The sequence below is a fragment of the Haliotis rufescens genome, unplaced genomic scaffold (genome assembly GCF_023055435.1).
Source record: "Haliotis rufescens isolate VD_foot unplaced genomic scaffold, xgHalRufe1.0.p SCAF_1, whole genome shotgun sequence".
In the NCBI taxonomy this organism is placed as follows: Eukaryota; Metazoa; Mollusca; class Gastropoda; order Lepetellida; family Haliotidae; genus Haliotis; species Haliotis rufescens.
Window position 1 is genome coordinate 48,063,464 of NW_025963779.1, and position 12,361 is coordinate 48,075,824.

Below are 12,361 nucleotides of genomic sequence, written 5' to 3' on the forward strand. Positions count from 1 at the left end.
AGTCACTGGAGTCTTCATTTTCTTCTCCCTTCATTATATGTGATACAGATTTTCAAAACTCACCTCTTGGACAAGACTCTGAAACTTGGTCACCTTGTCTGACACCTCTCTGTCAAGTGTCTGAAATACATAAACATACCGTGAGCACAACACCAACTATCAGCTACCAGTTGCCTGACTACACACCTTGAACTCACTTCAATACCCTGTGGCCATGATGACCATGATCCTTTACCGTGGCTGCAGGGTTATTCTAACTTCTCAAAGATTTTACTGCATTCAGCAAACATGAACCTCTTCAGTCTTTGAATGAATAAATTAATCCTAATCCATATAAATACAAAACTTCCTGTATATAAATTAATATGTACTAGTTCAGTCACCTAACGAAGGGACTAGTAGCCCTGGACCATTACAAGAAACAATGAGGTAGTTTTAAACAAACATCATATTACTACGAAAAGCTAATGATTGAGTGTATACACGGAATAACAGATGATGGATGCATGGGCCATTAGTTGATGCAAGTGACCAGATTGGGGTGAGATTCATGTCCGGTCACTCTTCACTGATAAAGGGATATGTATCAATCCTTCATGTTATTATCAGTTAAAGAAGTGTTATCCATTCACATTGTTCAATCTCAATACTCAATGATCTCAGCTGAAATGAAAACAGAAATTTCATGGTAATTTCATGGGTAAGGTTTCATAAATATTCCAAGTATATGACAACCAATACTGTGGTCACTGATGACACAAGTGGATATGCATACTGTGCAAGCAGACTCATCATTTCACTGCCCTGACATTGGCCATACTGTCATTAACAAAAAAACTATCATAATCATTTCTCAACACAAATATCATAAAAAATATTAGGCCTCTCACTCAAAAAAATCTGCCTGCAATGGTATATGGTACTGGATTTATTATCTTTAAAAATATGTAATTTATTAGCAAGAAGTTGAAATCACAATGTCTCACATACACAAATGTTCAAGGTAAGATTATCCTGACAAACTATTTGAAAAAATAAAAATTATGCTTTAGAGTGATGAAAAGAAAAGAAATTGCCTGGCAAAAAAGTTACATTGCTGCAAGGTGTTTTACTTAAGACAAATTCAGACTCACAGCTTTAAATAAAATAATATCTGCTTTTGTTGCAGTAATAAATATCTTATCTCGATACAAAATCTCAGCTGCACCCATCCCTACCCCACCACCCCGTGAATATCAAATGGTCGTCCCAAATACAGGCCAACATCTGTACAGGCCAACATCAAACTGTAATCAAACCTGGACCAGACAATCCAGTCACAATCCACACCCAAGTCTGGACCTGACAATCTCGTCACAATCCACACCCAAGTCTGGACCAGACAATCCAGTCACAATCCACACCTGAGTCTGGACTAGACAATCCAGTCACAATCCACACCTGAGTCTGGACTAGACAATCCAGTCACAATCCACTCCCAAGCCTGGACAAGACAATCCGGTCACAATCCACACCCACGTCTGGACCAGACAATCCAGTCACAATCCACACCCAAGTCTGGACCAGGCAATCCAGTCACAATCCCTACCCCAGCTGAAACAGACAATCCAGTCACAATCCAAACCCAAGCCTGGACCAGACAATCCAGTCACAATCCACACCTGAGTCTGGACCAGACAATCCAGTCACAATCAACACTCAAGCCTGGACCAGACAATCCGGTCACAATCCACACCCAAGTCTGGACGAGGCAATCCAGTCACAATCCACACCCACGTCTGGACCAGACAATCCAGTCACAATCCACACCCAAGTCTGGACCAGGCAATCCAGTCACAATCCCTACCCCAGTTGAAACAGACAATCCAGTCACAATCCCTACTCAAGCCTCGACCAGACAATCCAGTCATAATCCACACCCAAGCCTGGACCAGACAATCCAGTCACAACCCACACCCAAACCTGGACCAGACAATCCAGTCACAATCCACACCTGAGTCTGGACCAGACAATCCAGTCACAATCAACACTCAAGCCTGGACCAGACAATCCAGTCACAATCCACACCTGAGTCTGGACCAAACAATCCAGTCACAATCCACACCCAAGTCATGTCATGTTTAAGGTGGTACACTTTCAATAATTCTTAGTGAAATGAACTATTTCAATATTGAATGTATACATTAACTTAAACCCACTTAAGGAAGGTGGTTTGAATGGGTACGTGACAACCTCTGTGAGAGAGGCTATAACAGGACTAATTCATAGAACTCTTCACTAACTTTTTAGTCCGAATTCCCACATAGACTGTGTGACTTAAACAGTAATTAGATGAAATATGTTAACAGCTAATTCTGTTTCTCAGAACACAGCTACACATGATATCAACACTAGTAAGACCACAGACCCAGTGATGTCAACAATCTAATGACAATCATTTCAGATCACATGACATCACTTCATGTTACCATTTACACTACAGGAAAATACTACAAACTATTATTCCAATTGAGACTAAGTAATAAATAAGGATGCAATGATCAACATTCAAGTCCCAGGGAATTTTCTCCTGAAAATCATAATGTAGTCTGCCTACATGATGAGACAAAGTGAATATCTTCCACCATATCTGCCCCAATCCTCCATCAAAAGTGCACTGATTCTTAGCCAAGAATTCCAGAAAAGCTAGAAAGCAAGATTTCTGACCACTCACTGTCTAATTGATCAAGCTGCAGTCAATGAAACCTATTAAAAAAAACCTGTAGTTACAAGGTGTCTGGTAATAGTTGCCATATGCAAAGACAAAGCGTGCTCATGTCCTGGTGATATCGGCAAAAGTACGGCTGCACAAAGAGAGTCGTCTACAGCAACAACTGCAGCAAGAGGTCTGGCAGGAGAACTAGACACTCCAGGAACCAAAGTCTGGATGACCATGCTCGTACAACCAGGTAAAGCATCAGTGTGAGATGCTGGTTCCAGAACCTTTGGAATCAATGAGATAAGTGGAAACGTTTAAGTGACCATCTCTGACCAATCGATGGATAGCGTATCCACAGCCAAAGCTAGCAGATCGGGAGAAACAAGAGAAACAAAATGGGAAGTTGTGCATTTATATGAGTGGCAAAAAGGTCAGCATTCCCTATCCTGAGTGATCAACTGGAAGGCTTCTTCATAAAGCAACAACTCAGTGGAAGTTACCTTGGTGTCACCTAAGTGTCTCCAACAACATTGAAGTGACCAGGAATGTGTTGAACAGTCAACTTGATGCTGAACTGATTTTTCAGATTGTAGAAAGAGACAGTGAGATGTAGGAGTAGCTAGGAAAGAGTGGCCCCTATCTTCCTGATGTAAGTGACTGCAGTGACAGTCCTGAGACCTCCTCCGTCATCTAGTGGTAGAACGTCTGCTCGGAGACCAGAAGGTCTGGGTTCAGTCCCCTGCTGCGTCATACCAAAAGATGGTAAAAGATAGTACTTGTTGTTACCCTGCCTGGCGCACAGTACTTAAAGGGCTAAAACAAAGACTTGTTGGCTTGGAGTCAGCATACTATGTCTGGGTTTGAAGTCATTTCAAACTGTACCATGGTATCTCAGTGGGTTAGCACAATGAAATTGGCACTAGCCCAGACAAGTACAAGAAGCCACACACACACGCATGTGCGTCGCTATCAAATTGCAATAACTTTGGATGTGACGTTAAACCCCATGTCACCTCCACAGTCCTGAACACTAGAAGATGCATACAAAGCCTAGGCCCAGTTCTAATTCATTGATGCATAGAAGAGCCTCCTAGGGAGGATGGATCTGTGAATACCCAGACCTGCAGCAGCAATGGGGGAAGCGTTACCCCGAGCAGGAGGTCAGAATCCATCAGCAGCCAATGGAGCTCATCATGGATTTCTACCTGAAGACAGATTAAAAAATCCAGAGGAGAGCAGACTCAACAGATTATCGCAAAAGCAACCCTCATTGTTGACCTTTCCCAGACTTCTTTCAGAAGTGAACTAGATGATACTTGCTAGGCCAAGGCAGGCTGCTAGCCAGACAACTGGGCCAGAAACAGGGAAATGGAGTCGAAAGACATGCAGTAGTCGGAGCCTGTTTGCTCAGGAGGTCCTTCAGTCATGAAGTTAATCGTGGTGGGAAGTCGACATCACATACTTGACAGGTGGCAACTTAGACTTCTGAAATGATAGTAGAATTTTTCCATTTTACTTTATGTTGTTCCTGGTGATTATATTCAACAATCGCCTGCGCCAACTGCCTGTCAAACCGATGCCTGCTACATATACGAAACAGATCATTTCTGAAGAGTTTGAGGCTGAAAACCCTTCAGCAAAAGAGCCTGGCGCAAGAGAGTCATTAAGGATGACAACCAAAGCTATGATGAATATCTTCCAAATACTTGGCCACAGAGTCCAACAATGTATGACAAGCTAAACCATCATGGCTAGTTGAGGATGCTGGGGCTAATGAGCATGTGGACCATAGGTGTTAGCCATAGGCCACTACAGAACAATGACGACAACTCCACCTTGCTGAGGAGAGGTAACTCTGTATGCTGGTCTCAAAGATAAGACAAAAAATACAGAAGAGAGTTAAAAGATTTTTTTATGGGAGCATACGGATACACACATAGGTTCATGAGAACCCATTGTCATGATCCCCCCGAACTAGACATGTAATATCATTCATTGACATGTTCATCATTCATCAATATGTTTATCGTTCCCTGATGAATGTGTACACACTGACTACCCGACTGTGACAAGTACTCTCAATCCAGAGACCATATCGCATAGCTGTCAACCTCAAAGGTATTCCATGAGTGAGGTGTATATCAGTCTGGGTCAGGTTTGGTTGAGAGTCCATCTTAACTGATTTTAACCATTTTGCCCAGTATTTAGGAGCGCTTCTGCTTGGAAGTCTTTTTTGTAAAAGGTCTTAACAGAGAGATGTAAAAATAATGACAGTGGCAATGAGAAACAGGCAATTCGGCACAGACTTATAGCACGATGTTTTGAAAAGTTGTTTTGAGTGAATAGGCATGAGGTTAGTGTTACACATTGCGTGTGACAGTGAGTTTTGTTGAAAAAGCGTGAGTCTCACGCCAAATGTGTATACCATCAGTATACCATAAGTACATGGTCTCTGATACTGAACAAGTCCCAGGCTTGTCTGTCAAATTCACTGATGAATCTGTACACGTATTGACTACCCCCTATCATAATTACAGGAGATCTAGCGATGTTGTCAATGGCATTCTATTACACCCTCAAGTCAAAGACATGAGGATACGACCTGTCAAGATTAAGACATCAAATATTGACGGCTGACATGAATTATTTGTGCCTCTCACTGTGACAGAGATGTGCTTTGCCTGATGCATGTCAATCAAGCTGTGATCAAACACCACCACCAAGTAATCCTTGGCAACACAGCTGTACGCTTGGCATTACAGTCTCCCTACTCCTGTCAATATTCATTTCTTATAAACTTTTAATCTGAGGTAATCAAGCTGTTAGACATTCCCAAAGTTCCTTGAGTACAGTTTTCACTATTGCAAAGTTCACTTGTTAAGATTGTTACTATCAAAGTGTCCCATACAATCTCAGGTATTTTTGTCACCATGGTGATTAATTTTGACAAAGGAAATGTCTATTTTGCATATAATACTTTAAATAGTATAACAGGTGTTTCATGTTGAGTATTCTCAAGGGCAAAATGTCATCAGTTTTAATTCTTCACATTTTTAACATAACCATGTTTGTTTATCTCTCATCCTGAAAGCAACAAACTGACTGTACATAAGTTCAGACTAACTGATTGAGACAATACCTACTGGACGCATGTTACCATCTGGCTGCCCTTTGCGTGAGTTACATGTGGGGTCTAGCACATTAACCACAGTATATTCGTGAGTGATTTCCCCTGTCTTTACTGCAGTCCCAGCACAGTGACGTGAGACAGATTCAGCTCATCAAATCTTTAGGCCTTACTGAATGTTTTAATGAAGCACCTCTCAATGGAGGGATTAGGCACCCCCCCGAGAGGAACACAAACTGAGAATACACACGCTGTACCAGCACATTAGTGAAGCAATCCTCACTGTCCGCTGGTCAGTTAGTGCTGCAGTCCCAGTAACTTTATACATGGGAACAGTATGTCACCTGCAGCAGTTTATCCAGATACGTCACAAGTACCATAGTAAACACAGTATGTCACCTGCAGCAGTTTTTCCAGATACGTCACAAGTACCATGGTAAACACAGTATGTCACCTGCAGCAGTTTATCCAGATTGGTCACAAGTACCATGGTAAACACAGTATGTCACCTGCAGCAGTTTATCCAGATACGTCACAAGTACCATGGTAAACACAGTATGTCACCTGCAGCAGTTTTTCCAGATACGTCACAAGTACCATGGTAAACACAGTATGTCACCTGCAGCAGTTTTTCGAGATACGTCACAAGTACCATGGTAAACACAGTATGTCACCTGCAGCAGTTTATCCAGATACGTCACAAGTACCATGGTAAACACAGTATGTCACCTGCAGCAGCTTATCCAGATACGTCACAAGTACCATGGTAAACACAGTATGTCACCTGCAGCAGTTTATCCAGATACGTCACAAGTACCATGGTAATCACAATATGTCACCTGCAGCAGTTTATCCAGATACGTCACAAGTACCATAGTAAACACAGAATGTCACCTGCAGCAGTTTATCCAGATACGTCACAAGTACCATAGTAAACACAGAATGTCACCTGCAGCAGTTTATCCAGATTGGTCACAAGTACCATGGTAAACACAGTATGTCACCTGCAGCAGTTTATCCAGATAAGTCACAAGTACCATAGTAAACACAGAATGTCACCTGCAGCAGTTTATCCAGATACGTCACAAGTACCATGGTAAACACAGTATGTCACCTGCAGCAGTTTATCCAGATACGTCACAAGTACCATAGTAAACACAGAATGTCACCTGCAGCGGTTTATCCAGATTGGTCACAAGTACCATGGTAAACACAGTAGGTCACCTGCAGCAGTTTATCCAGATACGTCACAAGTACCATGGTAAACACAGGATGTCACCTGCAGCAGTTTATCCAGATTGGTCACAAGTACCATGGTAAACACTGTATGTCACCTGCAGCAGTTTATCCAGATTGGTCACAAGTACCATAGTAAACACAGTATGTCACCTTCAGCAGTTTATCCAGATACGTCACAAGTACCATAGTAAACACAGAATGTCACCTGCAGCAGTTTATCCAGATTGGTCACAAGTACCATGGTAAACACAGTATGTCACCTGCAGCAGTTTTTCCAGATACGTCACAAGTACCATGGTAAACACAGTAGGTCACCTGCAGCAGTTTATCCAGATACATCACAAGTACCATGGTAAACACAGGATGTCACCTGCAGCAGTTTATCCAGATTGGTCACAAGTACCATAGTAAACACAGTATGTCACCTGCAGCAGTTTATCCAGATACGTCACAAGTACCATAGTAAACACAGAATGTCACCTGCAGCAGTTTATCCAGATACGTCACAAGTACCATAGTAAACACAGAATGTCACCTGCAGCAGTTTATCCAGATACGTCACAAGTACCATAGTAAACACAGAATGTCACCTGCAGCAGTTTATCCAGATACGTCACAAGTACCATGGTAAACACAGTAGGTCACCTGCAGCAGTTTATCCAGATACGTCACAAGTACCATAGTAAACACAGTATGTCACCTGCAGCAGTTTATCCAGATTGGTCACAAGTACCATGGTAAACACAGTAGGTCACCTGCAGCAGTTTATCCAGATATGTCACAAGTACCATAGTAAACACAGTATGTCACCTGCAGCAGTTTATCCAAATTTGGTCACAAGTACCATAGTAAACACAGTATGTCACCTGCAGCAGTTTATCCAGATTGGTCACAAGTACCATGGTAAACACAGTATGTCACCTGCAGCAGTTTATCCAGATTGGTCACAAGTACCATGGTAAACACAGTATGTCACCTTCAGCAGTTTATCCAGATTGGTCACAAGTACCATGGTAAACACAGTATGTCACCTGCAGCAGTTTATCCAGATACGTCACAAGTACCATAGTAAACACAGTATGTCACCTGCAGCAGTTTATCCAGATTGGTCACAAGTACCATGGTAAACACAGTAGGTCACCTGCAGCAGGTTATCCAGATTGGTCACAAGTACCATGGTAAACACAGTATGTCACCTGCAGCAGTTATCCAGATTGGTCACAAGTACCATGGTAAACACAGTATGTCACCTGCAGCAGTTTATCCAGATTGGTCACAAGTACCATGGTAAACACAGTATGTCACCTGCAGCAGTTTATCCAGATACGTCACAAGTACCATGGTAAACACAGTATGTCACCTGCAGCAGTTTATCCAGATACGTCACAAGTACCATGGTAAACACAGTAGGTCACCTGCAGCAGTTTATCCAGATTGGTCACAAGTACCATGGTAAACACAGTAGGTCACCTGCAGCAGTTTATCCAGATTGGTCACAAGTACCATGGTAAACACAGTAGGTCACCTGCAGCAGGTTATCCAGATTGGTCACAAGTACCATGGTAAACACAGTAGGTCACCTGCAGCAGTTATCCAGATTGGTCACAAGTACCATGGTAAACACAGTATGTCACCTGCAGCAGTTTATCCAGATTGGTCACAAGTACCATGGTAAACACAGTATGTCACCTGCAGCAGTTTATCCAGATACGTCACAAGTACCATGGTAAACACAGTATGTCACCTGCAGCAGTTTATCCAGATACGTCACAAGTACCATGGTAAACACAGTAGGTCACCTGCAGCAGTTTATCCAGATTGGTCACAAGTACCATGGTAAACACAGTAGGTCACCTGCAGCAGTTTATCCAGATACGTCACAAGTACCATGGTAAACACAGTAGGTCACCTGCAGCAGTTTATCCAGATACGGCACAAGTACCATGGTAAACACAGGATGTCACCTGCAGCAGTTTATCCAGATTGGTCACAAGTACCATGGTAAACACAGTATGTCACCTGCAGCAGTTTATCCAGATTGGTCACAAGTACCATGGTAAAGACCATAACTAGCACTTTACCATACCCCAACTACCATTCTACACGGTAAAAGCACTGAATGTGGACAATGAAAGTTTACCAGCAATGCTGTTCCCTCATGTTAAATAGTTACATAACAGCAGCACTTATGGTCATGAAAAAGAAACGAGTAGTTTTAATTAAGAATTAGGACATCTGAGTTTTCATGGTAGAGCTTTGTTACAGGTAAATTAGATGGTACTAAACAAATTTCAGACTTAGTTAGAAAGTCAAAGGGTCGTTGTCATAATATTAACTCTTCAAAGTAAAGTTCCTTATTTGGAGGAGCCATAGATTACAATACAATAACAGCAACACAAAAGGACTCCAGGACCCATTTAATTTCTGAATCTTGAACAGAAAGCATGTTTTCTTATATCATTAATGCAGGGGTCCGCAAAATTTAAAATCCCAATCCGACATTTGCATTTAGGCCACGCCCCCTTCAAATAGCGTATTTTAGTACGACTTTTCACACACATTACAAGTTTACGTATTCATAATATGATGAATTATGAATTGTTTCAATTTAAATTGTTTAATTCACCGGACAATTAATAACAAATAATATCATTTTAGATTTACATGGAAAACATACGTTTGTTTCTGTTATAATAACGATCTATTAACGTAGTGAACGGTCTAATTAATATTCATGAGTTATATTCATGAGTCTGCTCAAGTGTATGCGTTGTAACATTTGGATCGAGACTATTATCCCATATTTGGTTATCACGTGACCTCACGGGAAAAGGTTTTTTTTAAACTAAAGATTTTTTTAAAAACAAGACAGATAGTTTAATCACAAATACTAAAATATCGTTGATAGCAATAGTTATTTGAATACTTTTTTTCATCTGTACTTAATTATTGACCATAAAAAAATTGGATATCGATCGTCCGAGAAAGCAAAATGGCGGTCAATCAAGATTCAATATACGACTAGCTACTGAAAAAAATAAAATCTGCAAATCCTCATTGTATGTCAACCAAGTGAAAGCCGTTAGCCACGACTTACAAAATGATCGTCCAGACTTTGAGGGTTTGGCAGATCCGCTCGACTGATCTGCATCGGTCGACTGGCTGTCGTCACGCTTTCGCTTCTTGTCTGAGGTTACGTATCGTAGCATTGTGAGGATAATGAGGTACATCGATGATGCAAGGTATTAATGTACAGTTGTAAAAACCTTTCACTCAAATTAACAAGATGTTCTCAGTAATTAATCCTCGATTAATCAGTGTCAACTCAGTTTATTGCCTATTACAGTGATTGACCGATTGGACTATCATGTAGGTACGATGTATTTACAGCAATCAAAACAAACAAAGCTTGTCAGTGTAGTTAATCTTCATTGTGTTGCAACTGCAGACAGAAACTGCTCAGTCCTAACTGTTGATCATGTCCGGTCAAAATTTAAGAATGTCCGGACAATACTTTTTAAAATGTCCGGTAAGCAATATTTTAAAACGCACATTTGAGATTCCCAATCGGACATGTCCGGCGCATATGACGGTTTCCGGACCCCTGCATTAATGCCTACTTGGCATGACTGAAACAGAAGTAATTTCCCCTAAATAATATCTTATGTGATGAGGCGGCCTATAAATGTGGAGTTTTAATCACAGAATGTCATAGGAATTTGAAACATCTGATTTTTAAAAGTCCCAGTAAAATCCTAGATATTTTTAATATTTGTATACATATCCTAAATTACTCCTTAATGCATCTACTGCTTGTTCTTGACAGAAAGAAAGAGTAGTGTGAGGTCTTGTTGAAGAAGAAGTTGTTTAAACTAGCTGAGAGGACAACCCTATCACACAGCTCCCATGTGACCATGGAAGTGTTGACGTCATGGATCAGCACATTACTGCTAAAAACTGGAACATTTGAAGGCATCATTTGGAGGCAGCTCTGTGACGAGCTCTGTGTCTCTTTAGACGCAGTAATGCAAGATAAGTATACAAATATAAAAAATATCTAGGATTTTACTAGATTTTTTATCTTATCCCGCATTATTTCTTAAAGCATCTGAATCTGACAGATCAGTGGCGAGCATACCTTCAGAAGTGATCTTCCATACTACTCTCCAAAAACCCTCAGCCAATCAGAGAAGTTGGAATCTGGCGTCAAGCAGCCATTCCTGTTGACAGGGAGGGAGGGAGGGAGGGAGGGAGTTAGGTATGCGTGAAATCCAGGAATCAATGCAGTCATAGGAGATAAAAGATTTAAATCTAGAACTGGCATACCCGGCCAAATTATTGCAGCATATAGCCTCCTAGTTAGAGGTGACATGCACAGGAGAGGTCGAAAGGCCGACTCTGGATATGAGGAGGCGTCAATGGCGCTTGGTAGCAGTGACCTGTTTTGGGCAACCACAAAGGGGCCAAAGCTGTGGACACCCTGTACATCCTCTAAGGTGGCATCTCGTAGATAGTGACTGGCGCAAACGGTGTCGGATCGTCAGAAACAACCTTCGATAATGGCGTGTATAGAGCAGTTGCTGTGAAGCGCCATGGTGGAGGTGACCACCCACATCTTGTGCGTGTTGCTGGCTCCTCAAGGATCAAGTCCCGCAGCCTCATAGGCTTATAAGAGAATGGCTTGAAGCCAGAGGATGATGGTGTAGTGGCTGACTTCCGCCAGTGATGTCCCTAATACTGGAATGAAGAGGCGGTAGCGTTGGATCCTTGGAATGGTGAATGAAACACTGCACCACTCTCACCGGACATAGTAGGAGTTCCTGTTCGTCCTCAGGTCCACGAAGTTGGTTCTTGACTATAAAATCCCAGCACAGTCAAAGGTAAACAGCTCCATGCGCTCCTTGCTCGAACCTGACACGCGTAACAACTAGCGTGTGGATCTCGCCAACACGTGCCACCATGGCGAGAGCCAGGAGGAAGATCGTCTTCTTAGGTTGTATTACAACGCCGAATGAAGTGGTTCAAATGGGGCGCCTCTCAGGAGGGTGAGAACTATGTTAAGATCCCAAGCTGGGAGTCTAAACTTAGCCTTCTGGCCTTACAGTCAGAGGAAGCAAAGTAAACTCGGAGTTCAAAGATCTTGGTCATTTTCCGGAACTGCCAAGACCGAGTTGAGGGCAACAATTTATGTTGCAATAGTGCTTTCCTTCAGGCGATGCTTGCAATGCAGGAAGAGAAAAAAGAAATTGAGGAGACGCAGAGGTGGGGTGTCTCTCTTTGCAAAAACTCTCAAAGGA

The 12,361-nt window shown here is 42.0% G+C and overlaps 1 protein-coding gene across 7 annotated transcripts in view; it reads right to left on the reverse strand.

Moving 5' to 3' along the window:
* LOC124136445 (centlein-like) overlaps window positions 1–12,361 on the reverse strand; it is a 183,733-nt gene that overhangs the window by 99,384 nt on the left and 71,988 nt on the right. For all 7 annotated transcript variants that reach the window (XM_048396898.1, XM_048396913.1, XM_048396908.1 and 4 more), the window contains exon 9: window positions 64–120. In XM_048396898.1, coding sequence (XP_048252855.1) covers window positions 64–120 — 57 coding nt within the window. The remainder of the gene's footprint in view (window positions 1–63; window positions 121–12,361) is intronic.